General features: G+C 41.7%; 1 protein-coding gene across 1 annotated transcript in view; it reads left to right on the forward strand.

Moving 5' to 3' along the window:
* The first annotated feature begins 5,759 nt into the window (after window positions 1–5,759).
* slc30a5 (solute carrier family 30 member 5) overlaps window positions 5,760–20,983 on the forward strand; it is a 35,532-nt gene continuing 20,308 nt past the window's right edge. The window contains exons 1-5 of the mRNA XM_072257813.1: window positions 5,760–6,182; window positions 14,622–14,744; window positions 16,065–16,131; window positions 19,603–19,688; window positions 20,785–20,872. Of these exons, the coding sequence (XP_072113914.1) occupies window positions 6,112–6,182; window positions 14,622–14,744; window positions 16,065–16,131; window positions 19,603–19,688; window positions 20,785–20,872 (435 nt within the window). The 5' untranslated portion in view covers window positions 5,760–6,111. The remainder of the gene's footprint in view (window positions 6,183–14,621; window positions 14,745–16,064; window positions 16,132–19,602; window positions 19,689–20,784; window positions 20,873–20,983) is intronic.

Consider the following 20,983-nt stretch of genomic DNA (forward strand, 5'->3'; position numbering starts at 1 on the left):
ATTCTGGGATGTAGAACAAAGGGGATAGAAAGCCACGTTGTTGAAATATATCTCCTGGCAGACTCCTGGCCTGAATAACAACAAGTTACCACAGAGCTGACAAAATGAGTTCATCATTAATCATACTGGCACATTTATTTCCAACAACACTTGTCTATCAAATTCAAAGTAATAAATGCTCAGGTGTCACGGCTCCTCGACAACCCACTTTTATCTCCTCCAGCTTCCCTGCTGAACTTTTCTTTTGGCCAGATATTGTAAAAGCTCCTGAGAAATTCTTCCTTCAAAGATTTAATTGAATTTGTACTTAAAGCAGAAGTACAAGGTTGTCCTCAGGGCCGATAGGCATGTGCTTATTTTTCTAGCCCAACTGATCAAAATCCAACACAATCCAGCATTCTCGTTGCTTGTGCGTGGAACGAAAATATTCAGTCCATGATGAGGCCACCCTCAGGGTGGAGGAGCAATGCCTCATATTCCACCTGGGTAGCCTCCAACCTAATGGCATGAATATCGATTTTTCCTTCTGGTAAAAAAAATTCCCTCCCCCTCTCCTCTTCTATTCCTCATTCTGGCCTCTTACCTCTTCCCATCTACCCATCACCTCCCCCTTCCCTTTTTCTTATGGTCCACTCTTCTGTCCTATCAGATCTCTTCCCCTCCAGCCCTTGACCTTTCCCACCCACCAGACTTCACCTGTCACCTTCCAGCTCTCCTCCTTCCCCTCCCCCCAACCTTTTGATTCTGCTGTCTTCCCCACACCTTTCCAGTCCTGAAGGAGGGTCTTGCCCCAAACCATCTACCATTTATTCATTTCCAGAGATGCTGCCTGACCTGCTGAGTTCCTCCAGTATTTTGCTCGTGTTCCTCTGGATTTCCAGCATCTCTCGTGTCTATTTGTCAGCTCTTGTTTTATATTAAACTGTCCAATGGGTGGACTCACAGGTTGTGAAAGATTGTAAGAGCTACAGATTAGTCTGAAAGGTGAGTCTCCAATTTCCAAATGCCTGACGTGCTATCAAGTAATTAATTAACACACACACACACACACACACAGACATATGATGCAGAATATGAGGCTGAAATGTTATTCTGTGTGTGTGCTTTGTCTCAGTTTGCACACCTTCAGTTCTACCCAGTGGGTTACAGGATCACACTGACTTCAGAGTTGAGTACGCAAATCTATGCAATTAACTGCCTCTGAGGGAATGCTGTAACTGCTGAGGTTGTTTTTCAGCTGAGGTTTTAAATCGAGGCTCTAAATGTGCTCTAATATAAATATAAAATGAATTTTGCTTTGTTTTTTTGAAAATTCCATTTCCTTTTGACCGACAAAATGGCACGGTTACCAAAACTGCTTCCTCGGACTCCAGTGACGTGTATTTTGCCATTGTCTCTGTAGAGTTTGCACATTCACCCTGTGAATGCAGGGATTTTCTCCAGTTGCAGCACCTTCCTCCCACATTCGGTGAGTTAATTGGCCAGTCTGCAGATGAATGGTAGAATCTGGGAGGGTCAGATTATTATCAAAGTATGTATGGACTACCTTGAGGTCCATTTCCTTGCAGGCATTCACAGGAACATAAAGAAATACAAGAGAATTTATGAAAAACCATTCGTGAACAAAGATCATCAAACAACCAATGTGCCAAAGAGGACAAGTAGTTCAAATAACTGAGAACATGGAGTGGAAAAGTCCTTGGAAGTGAATCTGTGGGTTTGGAATCAGTGGTGGGATGAGAGCTGACATACTCAATGAGTCAAATGGCCTTCACCTAAGTCAAAAAGACATGCACAGATATATACAGTAGCTAGAAATTATGTACAGCCTAGCACGAATGTTAATTTTACCAAAAAGATCATCTAAATTTCTATTTTTTGTCATCTTCAGTATTATGACTGGGAATGCCAAGAAATGGAGTACTGATTTGGGGTTGTGGCCAAAACCACTCTCTGGTGATAGCAATCCTGTCAATTTTCTCACTGGCAGAATAGATCACAGATCAGGTTCAATATCAATTAACTCATGATATTTGACTGATACTTTGATAATAGGCCAGCTCAAGAAGAAGACTTGCACCTCTTTTGACAATCTACATCATGGGCTAATTTTCTAGTAGTCCGGGGCATGAGAAATTCACTACTTAAAGGTTCCCGGCCAATTTTATGTCCCTCCTCCCTTTTTGTCCCATATATACAATTATTTGGCGAGTCCGAAACACCATTGAACAGCAAGCAAACTCAAGCCAAGTGAAGCTGCCCCGAGCTGCGAGGTTATTACAATAAAAGTGAACCCGGTAAATCACGAGTAACACTGAACGGTGTGGTGACCCTATGACAGCTCCTAGAGCTGCTACCGTACAGCTTCCTCAGCCTGCGCTCAATCTGACCTCTGGTGTTGGCTGTGTGGAGCTCGCACATTCTCCCTCTTACCACCTGGGATTCCTCAGGTTTTCACCCTCATCCCATCATGGGTTGGTAGGTCAGTTACTCACACTACGTTGCCCCCAGTCTGCACATATCTGGTAGAACCTGATGGTTGGGAGACCAGGAGTTGACGGAAATGTGGAGAGAATAAAAATGGGATCTGGTAGAATCAAAACAAAATGTACCTGATGGTCAGGCAGATTTGTGGGAGGTAAAGGCCCTTTACCTGTGTTTATCTCTCTTTTACTCTGTGGTGCTATTGAATTGGGGATTGTCGGTCATGGTGCAGTGTTCCCCAGCCCAGAGACTTCCTTATAGGGTAGTTACTGGCGTATTACGCAACAAAGGGAGGGAAAGGCAGCAGAAAGCAAAAGGTCGTAGCTGATACTGGAATCGAGATCAAATTCCAGAACTCTGAGAGAACTCAACGGGTCAGGCAACAACTTGAATGAAAAACAGAAAACTCTGGGGAAAAAAAGCAGATCAGGCAGCAGCTGAAACAAAAAAAAATGCCCGAAGAATGCAGTCTGTCGGGTAGTACCTAGAACAACCAGGACACTGGAAGAACTCGGTTGGTTGGGCAGTGTCTTTGGAGTTATTTGTTCCTCTTCAACAAAAAAAAACAGAGAATGCTGGAAGTTTCTTTGCCCCCATAGATGCTGCCTGGCCCACTGAGTTCTTCCAGAGTTCTGGCTGGTTTTTGCAAAGGGAAAGGCTGGCGATGAAGAGAGGAAGCCGAGGCCTATGTAGTCTGTCAGTACCCATAGGAGTCACGCTGTCCCCTATTCTAGATGCTACCTGACCCACTGTGTTCCCTCAGCATTCTGTTTTCAGCACTGCTGTCTCTTTTGTTTTCTCAAAGACAAAGGAAATTTATTATCTAAGTATGCATATGTTACCTTGAGATTCATTCTCTTTCAGGAAAATAAAAACACAATAGAATATATGAAAAACTATACATAAACAAAGACTGACAAGCAATCAATGTGCAAAAAAAAAACTGTGCAAATAAAAAAATCATAATGATACTGAGAACACAAGTTGACAGTGAGTTTGTAAGCTGTGGAATCATAAACACAAGATATTCTACAGATGCTGGAAGCAGTCATGATGGAATAAGCCAAAAGATCTAACTCTGCCCCTTTGTCTTGTGGTCTAAATACATCAGGGATATGTCGAGTAGGTGTGAAAGAGATCATAAAATTCAGGACATTGAGTTCCCATTTCGATCATGGTGGTCCTGATTAGTGAGATGCCTCCTAGAGAGTGTTCGGGTAAATGAGTGGCTTAAAACTGCAATTTATTACCCCTCTTCCACCTCCTACCCTCCCTACCCACCCCCCCCCCGGGGCTTTCCATTGTCGCGGGTGCAAAGAAACACATTTTCCAAAAGTTAGTATGAATCAATGTATTAACTAATTGTATGTAACTCCAGTGTTCAACTGGAATCATTAATTACTTTACTCTCCAAAGTTACTGCCTGGTTTTCAACACTTCTTGTTTGCATTCCATGTTTCCAGAATCCCCATTATTTTGCCTTGACTCACTATTGTCACGATCCCGATCATTAATTCCCTATCTTTCTCCTAATTTCCTTTGATTGTGCCACGGTTCCGACCATTAATTTCCCATTTGCTTCTAATTCTCTTTGATGACGGCACACCTGGTTTCCATCAAGACCTGCAGCATAAGAACTCCGGCGTTACAACCACTAGTCGCCAGATCGTTGGTTTTGCCTGTGTGGTAATTAACATTTCCAGACCACTTAGGACCGTGTATTCTAAATTTTGCTCCAGTTTCATCTATGAAACTCCATCTCTCTGTGTCAAGGCTCTGTGTCAAGATCCCTCCTGTTTCATAGTCATAGTCATAGTCATACTTTATTGATCTCGGGGGAAATTGGTTTTCGTTACAGTTGCACCATAAATAATAAAATAGTAATAAAACCATAAATAGTTAAGTAGTAGTATGTAAATTATGCCAGGAAATAAGTCCAGGACCAGCCTATTGGCTCAGGGTGTCTGACCCTCCAAGGGAGGAGTTGTAAAGTTTGATGGCCACAGGCAGGAATGACCTCCCATGATGCTCTGTGTTGCATCTCGGTTGAATGAGTCTCTGGCTGAATGTACTCCTGCACCCCACCAGTCCATTATGTAGTGGATGGGAGACATTGTCCAAGACAATGTCTGTTTGCCGTTTGCTGTTCAACGTTCATGTCTGTGTACGCATCCTAACTCAATCTCCGTGCCTGTGTCCTACACCTGGGTTTGCTTCATTTGCTCACTGCAACAACAATAGGGGAAGAATTCTGCATCAGTCTAGGTGAAGATCTCAGCCCGAAGGTAGACAGCCCATCTCTCTCCACTGCTGTTCCCTGAGCTCCCCCAGCAGTTCACTCTCTGCTCCACCTTACAGCTTCAGCAATCTCTTTATTACAATCCAAAATAATCTCACTAGTCCAGGTGACAAGAGGATTCATTGGTTGGAGTCAGAAGCAAAATAAGGACTTTTGTTTTGAACTGCATATGCTGTAAATCTGAAATAAAAAGAGAAAATGCTGGAACCAGCAGCATCTGTGGAAAGCAAAACAGATTTAATGTTTAGTTTAAAGAATACAGATACTGGCTGATCTGCTGAGTGTTTCCAACATTTTTTTTTAACAATCAAGTAAATGGATTTTATAAATTTCTTTCCATCAGATAGGTCAAAATTTAAGAGGTAAGAGAGAGTTGCTGCTACAGGCAAGTTTTTTTTTAATTGCATCTGTACCTCACTGTACTCGTGTGCACATGACAATAAACTCGACTTGATTTGGGAAGATAAGAACGCCAAGCTTCGGAATATGCGGCTGCTGCAGAACTCTGGGATGTAGAGGGCGGAATGCGGGAGGTAGTGAGAGGACGACCGGGAGGGGGCGAAATATCGGGAGGTCGGGAGAAGATAGCCGGGAGGAAGCAAAATACTGTACAGGCTACTAAGAGTTCAGGAGACGGCAGAGGGAATACCGGGAGGTCGGGAGACGACAGGGGGCGGGATACCGGGAGGTCAGGAGACGGCAGAGGGCGGAATACCGGGAGGTCGGGAGACGACAGGGGGCGGAATACCGGGAGGTCGGGAGACGGCAGGGGGCGGGATACCGGGAGGTCGGGAGACGGCAGAGGGCGGAATACCGGGAGGTCGGGAGACGACAGGGGGCGGAATACCGGGAGGTCGGGAGACGACAGGGGGCGGAATACCGGGAGGTCGGGAGACGGCAGAGGGCGGAATACTTGGAGGTCAAGAGACGGCAGAGGGCGGAATACTTGGAGGTCAGGAGACGGCAGAGGGCGGAATACGGGAGCTGGAGAGAGGACGGCCGGGAGGGGGCGAAATAGCAGGAGGACGGCGGAGACGATCGTCAAAGCTGCTGGCTGGGTCGGTTGCTAGGTGGCGCCGAAATCGGCCTTCGTGGTGGTTGTGAAAAGCTCCCGCTCACATTCTGGAGTTTCCCGGGGCCATTGGATGACGTGGCCGCTGGCCCGGCTGGGAATCCGGGGCAGTCCGGCCCGCTCTGACACTCGAGCCGCAGGCTTGGGCCTTTGAGGCGCTTGGCCTGAGACGGTGACGCTGTATGTCAGAATCATGTTGTGAGGAGTACCCCGAGAAAGCCACAGGCAGCCTCCCTTCCCCGGGCTGAGAGCAAGGATGGAGGAGAAGTACAGTAGCAACATCATCTCCAACGCCCGCTTGGGCCCTGTGGATGTGCCTGACTCCAGGTAAAGTGAAAGGGAAACTGGCACGGTTAGTGCTTTAGCGCTCGAATTCATAGAGTTGGGATGAAAAGCGGTACAGCATCAGGTTATAAGCAGTGCTCTGCTATATTGTCTGATCTACGGAGCAGTGAATGCGTGAGAATATGGAAACACTGAGGAGCGCTTCCATTCTACCTGCGGTGTTATAGTATATGATATGTGTCACGTTACAGTCATACTGTAGTACTTCCCTTCCCAGCCAGAGGAGGTATAATCACTAATCTTCTGGATCACCCTACCAAGAGAAACCATTTTTGAAAGTTTTATTAAGTCTGAGGTCATCTTTCATTGCCCGCCTCCTTCAATCAAGTTTATATGTTCTGTCAAAGTGTCTGATTTCCATGACACCTGTGTTTTCATTTTAATATTTTGCACCCACACTCTGTTTCGAATTCCCACCCCCCACCCCCGTAAATTATTTCTTGGCGATCATTGCAAGCATATTGGTTATCTTAACCTCTTAAACTCCAAGTAAATACAGATCACATTCTTGGAGTCAGTTTCATAACATAATCACCACATCAATCTGCTGACTCCTTCTTCTAAGTTCATTGTGCCAAATCATATCTGCCTTTGATACAGCTTCACAGATAACTGCCAAGTCTCTTTCCAGGTCAGCTCATGTGTCAACTGCACAGTTGCTCTCCATATCTGCCCCCTAAGTATGCCAGGTTTTGAGTATTGTGTGCAGTCCTGGTTGACAAATTATACGAAAGATGTAGCAGCTTTGGAGAGGTTTAACAGGACTTTGCCTGGATTGGATGTATTAGCTACAAGCAGAGGTTGGACGAACTTGGAGGCAGAAGAAACTGCAGAGGCAGGTGAATTATTTTTAGAGTGTCAGAGGTGAATGGGGTGACCTATAGAGAGACAGTATGTAAAATTATGGGAGGCATAGATAAGCATCCTTTTCCCATGGAGGAAGTGTCAACTACTAGAGAGAATTGGTTTAGGGTGTGAGGGGGAAAGTTTAAAGGAGACTTACATGGCAATTTTATCTTACGCAGAGCGGTGGGTGACTGAAATATACTCCCAGGGGATGGGGTTGAAACAAATACCATAGCAATGCTTAAGAGGCATTTTATAGGCATCCGTTAGTCTCGTGAAACCATGGATTTGCCCCTTGGAAGGTTTCCAGGGCGCAGGCCTGGATAAGGTATGGAAGACCAGCAGTTGCCCATGCTGCAAGTCTCCCCTCTCCATACCTCCACTAGGGCCGATGCAGAGCAATGTGTGGTTAAGTGCCTTGCTCAGCTGAGGCTCGAACTAGCGACCTTCAGATCACTAGACCGACACCTTGACCACTTGGCCATGCGCCAAGGGGCATTTAAACAGCACATAAATATACAGGGAATAAAGGGATGAGGGCTGTCCACAGGCAGGGAGTGATGCTTTAGATTATCATCATGGTGGGCAGACAAGCCTGTTGCTACCCTCTGTTACACTGTTTTGTGTAACAGGTTGCTTGTCGTTTGATTAGGATCAGTGACTTTGAGTAAGAGTGGGTGCTTCTTTATATTTCTTTAGTTTACTCAATGTTTTAATTCATATGTAATGCTGTAAGGAGGTTTTTGTTATATTTTTATTTCATTTTATTTTATATACGATTATTTGAACTGTTTAAGTGGTTCTTATCAGAGGCAGTTAAAATGAGTTTTAAAAATATTTGACTCTACTGGGTCGTCAAAAGGATATTGCAAAGCTGTGTTTTGGGATTCACTACCTGTGCCCTAGTCACTGCTCCTGGCCCACTCCACACCGTGGGAGGGCTGTCAGGTACAGATTCTCGGCTTAGCTGGCCCTCCATATCCAGAGCAGGTCACACAGACAGGTGAGCCTGGGAGTTGAGCTGGATCTGTGTGATCTGCCCCAGTAATTCCTCCAAGATCCAATAAACAGGATTCGACAGATTACTCAGCAGCCTGAGAAGGACTGTATACTACTTAAATGTCATTTAGTCTTAAAACAAACTCAATGTGATGACAACATTCCAATAACATTTTTGATTGTATTCATAGCTGAGTATTTGTGTACTTGCTCTTCTGTAGCTGTTTGTAACGGTTTCCAGTCTCTCAGAAAACACCCAGATTTGTGATGTGGTTTGGTGGAAGACCTGGTACTTTTCACTAAAGTAAAACTTGCTGACTCGCATTATTCTGTTTCTTCATTTCCTATTTCCAGCCTGTCTAGATCACTGTACTTCCTAACCTGCATTTATCCCTTCGATCAAATTACTAAATATTGAAAAGCTGAAACGTCGGGACAGAATGTCATATGAGAGCCATGGTAGTCAGAAAGCGTCATCTCTTTCCTTTAGTTTCATGCGTTTACTTTTGTTAATAATCTCTGGTGTGCAGCTTTACTCTTTTTATTATTTTACTTTTATTTAGAAACTCAGTGCGATGACAGGCTCTTTCGATCCAATGAGCCCACATCACCCAATCACACCCATTGACAACTAACCTGCTAACCCATGCCCCTTTGGAATGTGGGAGGAAGTCACACCGCCCTGGGGAGAACATACAAACACCTTATTGACAACGGCAAAATTGGACCTAGGTCACTCTTGCTGTAATTGCATTATTTAACGGCTACAGTACTTGGTTGCCCAGACACCCTCTGGAAGTCCATTCAGTGGCATACATCCCTGTCCACCATGCCTTACGCAAATAGAGTCAAATACTAAGGACTTGACTTTTCCTTCACAAATATATGCATGTCCTCTTTAATCAGCTCAATCATTGTGTCCCATTTGGTTGAATCCAGTTACCTCCTCAAGGCTGATGCCAATTTGACAGATCTGTAGATACAGGTTTCCCCCGCCATCCGAAGGTAGAGTGTTCCTATGAAACAGTTCGTAAGCCGGAATGTCGTAAAGTGAAGAAGCAATTACCATTTATTTATATGGGAAAAATTTGTGAGTGTTCGCAGACCCAAAAAAATAACCTACCAAATCATGCCAAATAACACATAAAACCTAAAATAACAGTAACATATAGTAAAAGCAGGAATGATATGATAAATACACAGCCTATATAAAGTAGAAATAATGTATGTACTGTGTAGTATCACTTACCGGAATCGGGAAGACAGCACCGAGCACACTGATGATGGTGTGTTAGGCTGAGTCGTCAGAGGTTGGGGTGGTGCAGTGGACCTCAACCTCCAGGCTGCGGACCAATACCAATCCGCGAAGCATGCAGGGGTGTAGCGGTGGCCAGGACGCACCCAACACATCTTTAAGAAAAAAGCCGAAATAAACAAGTTAATTAATTAGGTGTCGCCCGGCACCTAAATGTCGGCCCAGATCAGAGGCAACGCAATCAGCAATCGCCTCTGATCTGGGCCAACATTTACGTGCCAGGCAACACCTAATTAATTAGCTTGTTTATTTCGGCTTTTTTCTTAAAGGTGGGCTGGGTGCATCCCGGTTACCGCTGCACCACTGCATTCTTCACGGCAAAGTACCAGTCCGCGGCCCGGAGGTTGTGGTGGTGGGACACTGGGGTATCATCTCATCGTCATCTGTTTCCATCAGGTCAGGCAGGTCATCTTCTATGTCTGCCTGCCTCGATGTCGAAGGTTGAGGTTCGTCGTCTACTGTGGCTGATGTGGAAGGACTGCTTAGCCTCGCGCATTTTTCTATCATACAGTTCTTTGTAAGCACTCAAACCATCCTGCAAGTATGCCCTAAACCTACGTACCCTTTCAAAATTAAAGTTGTACTTTTCTGCAATCATTGCAGCGAAAATCTCACACAGTTGCTTCACATTCAGTTCCTGGACGACTTCACTTAACGGTCAGTTCGCTACTGCGTTTGGTTTCGATTGTTATCCTTTCCTCTTCCAATTGCATCAGCTCTTCATTTATCAGTTCTTGGTCATGGGATGCCAAACCTCTTCAACATCATCTTCATCAATTTCCACAAGCCAAACTCACTTTATCCTTACTTCGTTCATCACGATCGAAATGCTTAATTACGTTTAGTTTTACGCTAAGTGTAACACCCTTATGAGCCCTTTTAGGCTTTTCTGATACCTTAGAACTCATCTTGCTAACGAATGCTCAAAATAAATCGACATAAAGTACAGATGCTCACAGACATGTGTTTAAGCAATGCTGGCTAGAATGCAGTTCCGGGGGAGGAGCTTGACTGCTTTTTCCGCGCGCTGCCTTTTATCGTAACAGTGAAAACACCTTCTGTTAGCGAAAACAGGTAACTGATATAGGTCTTTCGTAACAGTGAGGTTTCATACAGCGAACGTTCAAAAAGCGGGGGACACCTGTACCTGATTCTTCTTCCCTCCTTTGAGCATATTATCCAATCTAAAATTATGGATTCCAATTCTATTAAGCTTTGAAAAATGATGCCTTAACTACTTGGAATTTATTCTTAATATTTGAATGTCCAAGTTCATACTTGAACATTTTAGATAAAATTAAAGCAACATATTGACTGAATGAGCAGCATGAGCACAATGCTTTATCACTCTACGTTTTTGATAAGCATTTGTATTATGTAGTGTATGAATTAGCACCACAGTTCCCATCTAACCACCTTAATTCTAGCTTTGTGATCAAAATTAAGAATGTGATTGGAAACAAAGGCTTTTCCCCTGGGGAAGAGGAATAACCTGGCCAGGGTGTATTCCAGAATAAGCTGATGGCCAAAGAATCCAGGTATTTCCTCTCCTGGCAAAAGAATTTATGGCAAGAGAGCAAGGAAAACTTTTTTAACACTTCAGATCGCGTCCAAGATATCCTGCAGTGGGAGGGAGAACAGCCAGAGGTCGTGGTACATATTGGTACCAATGACGTAGGTAGGGAAAGGGAAGAGGTCCTGATAAAAGGCTACAGGGAGTTAGGAAGGAAGTTGAGAAGCAGGACTGCAAAGTTAGTAATCTCGAGATTACTGCCTGTGCCACGCGACAGTGAGTATAGGAATAGATTGAGGTGAAGGATAAATGCAAGGCAAGGGGCAGGGATTCAGATTTCTGGATCATTGGGACCTCTTTTGGGGCAGGTGTGACCTGTACAAAAAGGACAGGTTGCACTTGAATCCGGCGGACCAATATCCTGGCGGGGTGGTTTGCTAAGGCTACTGGGGAGAGTTTAAACTAGAATTGTTGGGGGGTGGGAACTGAACTGAAGAGACTGGGGAAGAGGTAGTTGACTCACAAGTAGAGAAAGCTTGGAGACAGTGTGTGAGGGAGGATAGGCAGGTGATAGAGAAGGGACGCACTCAGATGGACGGCTTGGGATGTGTCTATTTTAACGCAAGGAGTATTGTGAACAAAGCAGATGAGCTTAGAGCGTGGATCAGTACTTGGAACTATGATGTGCTGGCCATTACAGAGACTTGGATGGCTCAGGGACAGGAATGGTTACTTCAAGTGCCGGGTTTTAGATGTTTCAGAAAGGACAGGGAGGGAGGCAAAGAAGGTGGGGGCGTGGCACTGTTGATCAGAGATAGTGTCACGGCTGCAGAAAAGGTGGACGTCATGGAGGGATTGTCTACGGAGTCTCTGTGGGTGGAGGTTAGGAACAGGAAGGGGTCAATAACTCTACTGGGTGTTTTTTATAGGCCGCCCAATAGTAACAGGAATATTGAGGAGCAGATGGGGAAACAGATCCCGGAAAGGTGTAATAATAACAGAGTTGTCGTGATGGGAGATTTTAATTTCCCAAATATCAATTGGCATTTCCCTAGAGCAAGGGGTTTAGATGGGGTGGAGTTTGTTAGGTGTGTTCAGGAAGGTTTCTTGACACAATATGTAGATAAGCCTACAAGAGGAGAGACCATACTTGATTTGGTATTAGGAAATGAACCTGGTCAGGTGTCAGATCTCTCAGTGGGAGAGCATTTTGGAGATAGTGATCATAATTCTATCTCCTTTACAATAGCATTGGAGAGAGACAGGAACAGACAAGTTAGAGAAGTGTTTAATTGGAGTAAGGGGAATTATGAGACTATCAGGCAGGAAATTGGAAGCTTCAATTTGGAACGGATGTTCTCAGGGAGAAGTACGGAAGAAATGTGGCAAATTTTCAGGGGATATTTGTGTGGAGTTCTGCACTGGTACGTTCCAATGAAACAGGGAAATTATGGTAGGGTACAGGAACTGTGGTGTACAAAGGCTATGATAAATCTAGTCAAGGAGAAAAGAAAAGCTTATAAAAGGTTCAGAGAATTAGGTAATGTTGGAGATCTAGAAGATTATAAGGCTAACAGGAAGGAGCTTAAGAAGGAAATTAGGAGAGCCAGAAGGGGCCATGAGAAGGCCTTGGCAGGCAGGATTAAGGAAAACCCCAAGGCATTCTACAAGTATGTGAAGAGCAAGAGGATAAGACGTGAAAGAATAGGACCTATCGTGTGATAGTGGGAAAGTGTGTATGGAACCAGAGGAAATAGCAGAGGTACTTAATGAATACTTTACTTCAATGTTCACTATGGAAAAGGATCTTAGTGATTGTAGTGCTGACTTGCAGCAGACTGAAAAGTTTGAGCATATAGATCTTAAGAAAGAGGATGTGCTGGAGCTTTTGGAAAGCATCAAGTTGGATCAGTTGCCGGGACTGGATGAGATGTACCCCAGGCTACTGTGGGAGGCTGAGCCTCTGGTGATGATCTTTGCATCATCAGTGGGGATGGGACAGGTTCCAGAAGATTGGAGGGTTGCGGATCTTGTTCCTTTATTCAAGAAAAGGAGTAGAGATAGCCCAGAAAATTATAAACCAGTGAGTCTTACTTCAATGGTAAGTTGATGGAGAAGATCCTGAGAGGCAGGATTTCTGAACATTTAGAGAGGTATAATATGGTTAGGGATAGTCAGCATGGCTTTGTCAAGGGCAGGTCGTGCCTTACGAGTCTGATTGAATTTTTTGAGGATGTGACTAAACACATTGATGAAGAAAGAGCTGAAGATATAGTGTATATGAATTTCAGCAAGGCATTTGACAAGGTACCCCATGCAAGGCTTATTGAGAAAGTAAGGAGGCATGGGATCCAAGGGGAAAGAGAAGGCAAGGAGTGGTTGTAGACGGGTCATATTCTACATGGAGGTCGGTGACCAGTGGTGTGCCTCAGGTATCTGTTCTGGGACCCTTACTCTTTGTGATTTTTATAAATGACCTGGATGAGGAAGTGGAGGATGGTTTAGTAAGTTTGCTGATGACACAAAGGTTGGGGGTGTTGTGGATAGTGTGGAGGGCTGTCAGAAATTACAGCGGGACATTGATAGGATGCAAAACTGGGCTGAGAAGTGGCAGATGGAGTTCAACCCAGATAAGTGTGAGGTTGTTCATTTTGGTAGGTCAAATATGATGGCAGAATATAGTATTAATGGTAAGACTCTTGGCAGTGTGAAGGATCAGAGGGATCTTGGGGTCCGAGTCCATAGGACGCTCAAAGCAGCTGCGCAGGTTGACTCTGTGGTTAAGAAGGCATATGGTGTATTGGCCTTCATTAATCGTGGAATCGAATTTAGAAGCCGAGAGGTAATGTTGCAGCTATATAGGACCGTGGTCAGACCCCACTTAGAGTACTGTGCTCAGTTCTGGTTGCCTCACTACAGGAAGGATGTGGAAGCCATAGAAAGGGTGCAGAGGAGATTTACAAGGACGTTGCCTGGATTGGGGAGCATTCCTTATGAAAACAGGTTGAGTGAACTCAGCCTTTTCTCCTTGGAGCGACAGAGAATGAGAGGTGACCTGATAGAGGCGTATAAGATGATGCGAAGCATTGATCGTGTGGATAGTCAGAGGCTTTTTCCTAGGGCTGAAATGGTTGCCACAAGAGGGCACAGGTTTAAGGTGTTGGGGCGTAGGTACAGAGGTGATGTCAGGGGTAAGTTTTTACGCAGACAGTGGTGAGTGCGTGGAATGGGCTGCCGGCAACGGTGGTGGAGGCGGATACGATAGGATCTTTTAAGAGAATTTTGGATAGGTACATGGAGCTTAGAAAAAGAGGGCTATTGGGAAGTCTAGTAATTTCTAAGGTAGGGACATGTTCGGCACAACTTTGTGGGCCGAAGAGCCTGTATTGTGCTGTAAGTTTTCTATATTCTATGCTAATTTGTGATTGGTAATGTACTGTCTGAAAGTAGTTAAATCAATATCTTTCAAGTGGATTGAATACATATAATGAAGGGGAATACTTTGTCGAGCTGGGAATTAATGTGTTTCAGGTAAACTAGGGCTACAATAAATTTATTGCCACTCCTTGTAAAATTGAGATGGAGATAATAAAACTTAACAATGAGGAGATAATTCAGTACTAGATAATCTATAAATCTACATACATGCTTTATCTACAGTCTAAAAGTTATGAGTATTATACTGTGATTTAGAATTTGTCATATTAATTCATGAGTATCTCATCCATGTTTGACATTTTTACTTCAGGTTAACTCGGTATATCACACTGCTGTGCCTGGCTAAGTTCCTGAAGGTTGTTGGAATTTTTGAATCTTATGACCTCCTTAAAGTCGTACACATTGTTCAGTTTGTCTTCATAATTCAACTAGGGTAAGTTTAAACTGAAAGTAATTCAACATCATCCTGTGTACACTAAAGGTTGTTTATGTAAGACATGGGCAACGATTGATATAGCGTAATTTTGTAACAATACAGTAACTTAAAATCCGTAAATCTGTTGGCATTCATGCAGAAGTTCATGAAAAGCTAACTAAAAAAGAATGGAAAGTTTCTATCCATGTGAAAAGTTTATCATTTTCTGTTGTGTTTTTTTTTTACCTGCGACAATGGAAAGCAAGGATAGAAAGGGAATGCTTAACTGGCTATATGGTAATTCATTAGGCAGAGGGGAGCTTAGTTGATTTTAGGAGTTGAGTTCCTTTCTAAATTCAATTAATTATCCTGCATGAAATTCCATTTGAAAATGAGGTGTAGTCTCACTTTTGCCTTGTATCAGCAGCAGTGATGAGTAGAATCCCATATTTATTCTAGGAATTGTTGTAGTTTGTCTCATCTGGTATAGGAGGGTTTTCATAAATATGGGTGTATGAAGTAATTATGTCTTTTTACTTATGCCATTTATGATGGAGATTCATATAATATGAGGCAATTTGATATTCTTCTGTTAGTAATATTTTTGTAACTATCCTTTAAAGCCAACACTATATCTTTATTTACATTTTAGTCAGCTTTTAAAGTTCATTTAGTTTTCGTGCAAAGTAAGTTGTATTTACCTGACTTTTAAGCTATCAATTATATTCATTTCTCTGCCATTACAGTGTAACTCTTTACAAAATCTGTCAATAAGGAGTAATTTCTATATGACTTATAAGAAAAATGCATTCAGCAGTGTGTATAGGTTTGGTTTTTGCTTCTCTTCTACTCAGATTGCTTATATGAAATTTCCAGCCTACTGGCTGTGAGAGCCCTCAGTTAAGTTAATCTGGGATTTTGAACCAAGTAAAACTCTTAATTCAACATCAGTTAGGAATGCCTATATGATAGTTAGTGTTAATTTCTATAGGAAATAGAAAAAATAATAAATGTTAGTGTTAAATCTTTGGCTAGAATTACCAAAGGTGACTCTGTCTTGTCTTCTGGGGAAAGGTAGATGTGAATCTGCAAAAACATTTACTCAATAGAGCAGTGACAGGGCCTTGGGTTCATTCAGTTGGAAAGTAAGAGGGAATTATTTAAGTGGAAAAGAGAGTTGATGGATTTATAAGAATATTAATCTCTGTTGTATCCACTAACCTTTATAACTGATTATGGATGAATTACTCAATACCAGCTTCTAGTTCACTTATCCAAGTTGGAAAATTAGGCTGTCCTTAAGCACTTATTCTATTCTCTCATTCTCTCTATTGTCAGATCTGCAATATTCTTGGTTTTGTTCCAAAAACCGTTTTCTTCAGGCAAGCCAATCTCAAGACGGCAGGTGAGTTAAGGAGTGTTGCTGTAAGATAACTCCTACTGTCATTGACCATATCTTGCTCTAGCGTCAAATTTCTATATGTTAACTAATTGAATTTGATTTCTTACATCCTTCACATACATGAGGAGTAAAAATCTTTACGTTATGTCTCCGTCTATATGTGTATGTGTAATCATAGTAATTTATTATATATAGTCAATGTACATAGAAATACACTCAGATCAGCGTGAGTTAATCAGTTTGATGGCCTGGTGGAAGAAGCTGTGCCGGAGCCTGTTAGTCCTGGCTTTTATGCTGTTGTACCGTTTCCCAGATGGTAGCAGCTGGAATAAACTGTGGTTAGGGTGACTCGGGTCCCCAATGATCCTTCGGGCCCTTTTTCACACCTCTCTTTGTAAATATCCTGACTCATGGGAAGTTCACAACTACAAATGCGCTGGGCTGTCCGTACCACTCTCTGCAGAATCCTGCGACTAAGTGAGGTACAGTTCCCATACCAGCCAGTGATGCAGCCAGTCAGGATGCTCTCAATTGTGCCTCTGTAGAAAGTTCTTAGGATTTGGGGGCCCATACCAAACTTCCTCAACCGTCTGAGGTGAGAGAGGTGCTGTTGTGCTTTTTTCACCACACAGCTGGTGTGTACAGACCCCGTGAAGTCCTCAGTGATGTGAATGCCAAGGAACTTAAAGCTGCTTAGGCTCTCAACCCCAGATCCATTGATGTCAATAAGGGTTAGCCCATCTCCATTCTTCCTGTAATCCACAACCAGCTCCTTTGTTTTTGCGACATTGAGGGAGAGGTTGTTTTCTTGACACCACTGTGGCCAAATGACTTTCATTCTGTTTTGTGAATCCTCTATAGATGTACACAAGACAACACTGGCTTTGTATAATGAATATTTCTTAGTTTCAGGTGTGATTCTTTGAGGCAATGCACTTTTTCTGTTCAGCATGATTTTATGCAATGATTTCATGTGATTCTGGTTCATTTCCTAGTCAATATTACTTAATAGAACATATCTTGGCATTAATCATAGAAGAAAAGTATGGTAAAATACAATGCTAAATAAAACTTCACTTCTTCCAAATCTGCAGTTAAATGGAAGTCAATTGAATATCACTAGGGTGAAGTGAACATTGCAAGAAAAGCCATTCTGCACTGCAATAACTAAAATTCTGAGTATATTGGACTGTACTAAAGAATGTCACAATCCGTGCACAGAATACACATGTGTCTAGGAACATTTAGGTTCTTATTACAAATATATAGGTGAGAGGTTTCTTCATCCTTGTGTATGAGTAAACATCCAATAGTTTTACAGAAGATTTGCAATGGCCAATAGTAGGTGTATGAATGATTTTACAACTTGGTGCTCCTGTGTCTAAATGTCTTAAGTATGCCACGAAATAAATACCGCAGCATTTATTTTTTTTTGTTCCTTGTGGAACACCGTCAGACACCATAAGACAAATCAGACTTGCTCACAGGATAAGCTATTTCATAATGGCATGATTCCCATAATCAGTTGGGGCATTGAGTGTAAGAGTTAGTAAGTCATGTTGCAGCTGTATAAACCTGATAAGGCTGCATTTGGATTATTGTACTCATTCCTGTTCACTCCGTTACAGGAAGGATACGGAGGCTTTGGAATGGTTACAGAGGAGGTTCACCAAGATACTGCCTAGATTAGAAAAGATTATCTACAGAGTTTGAACAAGTTTGGATTGTTTTCCTGGAGTGTCAGGGTGTAGGGGGTGGGGTGGGGAGAGACCAGGTAGAAGTTGATAGAATTGCAAGGCATAAATAGAGTGAAGAGACAGAGTCTTTTTCTCAGAGTAGAAATATCAAATACTAGAGGACATAACTAAGGTGAAGGGCGGGGGGGAGGGACAGAATTTAAAGATTTGTAAGTTAGTTTTTAAACACCAAGCATGAAAGGCGCCTGGAAAGAAAGTGCTTCCAGGAGTGGAAGTTAAAAAGCATTTAACTTGCACCTGAACATGAACGTGCAAGGAATGGGTGGATCTGCATCAGTTTAGTTTGGCATCATGGTTGGTAATTTGATAGTTAATTGTATAGAGCAATGTCATATAACTAGCAATATAGCTAACTTGTTAACTTGTATGAGTAATTCATTTTATTTATTGAATAACAAGTCTTCTAAGAGGTCATATGTTGGAAGTCATGTAGAATACTAAAGTACTGAGTGACTTTATTTTTGAAAATCATATTTGTTCTTTGTTGGTGTTGCAATAAGCGTAACCTTTTTATTTCCAGAGTCTCATTTGAACAGTTAACTTATCAGACATGACATGTGCATCAAACAAAAACCCTCTGTATGTGTCTGTATAGTGTTACAATGATTCAATAGATAACTTTCTAGGAATGCAGACATATCAAGGAAGGATGCTGATAAAGGAACTACTGAGGAAGAACAGCATGGGAAAATAATGAGCTTTAATTGATAGTTTATTTATTTACCTTCATAAAGTTTTATCTCAGGATAATGGTTATGGATATGTGTGTGGTTGGTAGCACTGGTGCCTTTGAGTAAGCAAAGAGCTATCTAGGCACTAAGAGTTCTATGAATGTCGAAGATTTTTCTGAAAGAGTGCACAAAATTCCCTTTACCAAGTAGTTTCTGCTTCTATCTGCTCTGACATGTACAGTATAATCAGAACTGATCTGGCATGCATAAAATAAATCTGACAAAGAAAGAAGCCCTTCTGGTTTTCTTAACAATAACCACATTAATTATTTTTTAAATAATTCATGGTATCATCAGAAACAATTTCAAAGTAAGGTTATTCTTTTTACATATTTATCTCCAAGAATTGTATTTACTACAATAAGCTGTTATCCTTATAAAATCCTGTAATTTTTTGAAATGTTTCTCACTGTTTATTCTTCGAATAATTTTCCTAACTTGCTATCCCATCGAATTTGTACCTTTCTTAATGTATGGATGTGTATGGAAATCAAACATCTGTATAAAATAATATGTTGGTTGTAGAATCTTTGTTTATAGGTTTATCCAGTATCTTGCAATCCTTATGTTATTACTTTAAAAATTGACATTTCCTTGAGAAAACTTGTCTTTTTGGAGAACTGCACTTGGAGAATTAATGCAAAGTTCTAATATATTTTTGGTAGCAGCAGTAGTCTAAAGGTGTCAAAATTGTTTTCCATCAGATGCAAGCTTCAAAATCTTGATTTAGCTTGAGTTAAATTCCACTCTCTGGAGAATTTTAAAATGCTTTCCACCTGAGGCCAACATGCTACTTTGACCTTAAATTCTGCCAGCCTGCCAAGTTCTAATTCTAAACTTAATCCATTGTGACCTCCTGTCAGAAAGGTCTCCATTGTAGAAACATTATAGACTGCAGTGATGTATTTAATAATAACCTTTGTCACAGATTGAACAAAATAGAGATACACGACAACCTGAACTACATACTTTTAATTATTTTTCAGTGGATCAAGATTAGCAAACATGCATTTGGTGGCTGCATTATTTTGCTGTTGTGGTTCTTTGGGCTCACACTTTGTGGACCATTGAGGTAAGTATAAAAACAAAATGCGGATTATTTTGTTGCTTATTCATACCACAATCTGGTTTGTTCTGGTTTCAGTCATACAATGAGGAAAAATTACAGTGCATGCCAGGTTTTCTCGACATGAACTGGCTATATTAAGTGTATTTTGGTAGCTTATGCAGAGCAAGATTGAGATGAGTCAGAGCAAAAGAAAAGATCAAAATTAAAGCTAGTAATCTTTAATGGCAATTTTTGTATAATTAAAGTGGCTGTTCTGAAATATGTTTATTTCAAAGCTATGCCAGGTTTGAATTATTTCTCGTTAAATCCTGTGAATGAGAAAACATTTATGATGAGATCAATTAGACCTAGTTCGGGTTGGTCACAGCTCTGAGTTTCTCTATAACACAAATCCACTGAATTTACCTATCCTCCTTTGCACTTTGAGCTCAACTTACTTTTTGAAATATTGTGGTACACTCTGTGTTGTGTGACTTTTGGAAGACATGTTTTAGAGACAGTTTACCACCTTGCTTTTAGCAATTGTGATCTATTAAGTTTTCAATTTGTAATCACTATTAAAGTTTGAAAATTTCCCCCTTGCATGCTTACCATTCTACAGTTTTTGCCTCCATTCATTTTAGTGAACAAAATAAATGGTATTTGTCAATGAATCAGTGGGAAATTCGTCCCTGCAGTAATTCAGTAGGTTGGTTGCAAGGTTATTAACTTGTTCTAGTTTTATGACACTTTCTTCTTTTCTACCTCTTGCTTCTTCAGCCTTGGTTTTTAGGTTCTTTTATGCCATACATCTATGCCTGCCCTAGGAAAATAACACACTTTTACAAATGCCTCTTCTTTAGCAGGGAATATGCAAATGCCTTAGTTTTTAAAGGTTACATTGACTCTCTTTTCCTCTGTAAACCCTTGTATTAATCAATAAATTCCTCATAATCCAGCTAAAATCACATTCTGATTCTGTTGGAAAATGATATAACCCTTTCCGTTACTTTATGGTACAGTGTGTTAGTGCACCCTTGTGCTATGGCACTGCTGATCTTTGATGGTATTAATGGGAAACTTGGAGTATTAAAAATATGCCTGTGTTCTCTCTCTGTAGAACAATACTTCTGTTTGAGCACAGTGATATTGTGGTCATTTCCCTACTTGGTGTGCTGTTTACAAGCTCTGATGGAACCCCAGCAAAGGTATTGTGCATCATTGATAAACTCAGTGTTTTTACCCAACCGAAGACCTGGAGCTTAAGGAATAACGTGTAACTTTTTAGATACATTTGTAAAATATGTAGATGCATGTTG

The sequence above is a fragment of the Mobula birostris genome, chromosome 5 (genome assembly GCF_030028105.1).
Source record: "Mobula birostris isolate sMobBir1 chromosome 5, sMobBir1.hap1, whole genome shotgun sequence".
NCBI classification, from domain to species: Eukaryota; Metazoa; Chordata; class Chondrichthyes; order Myliobatiformes; family Myliobatidae; genus Mobula; species Mobula birostris.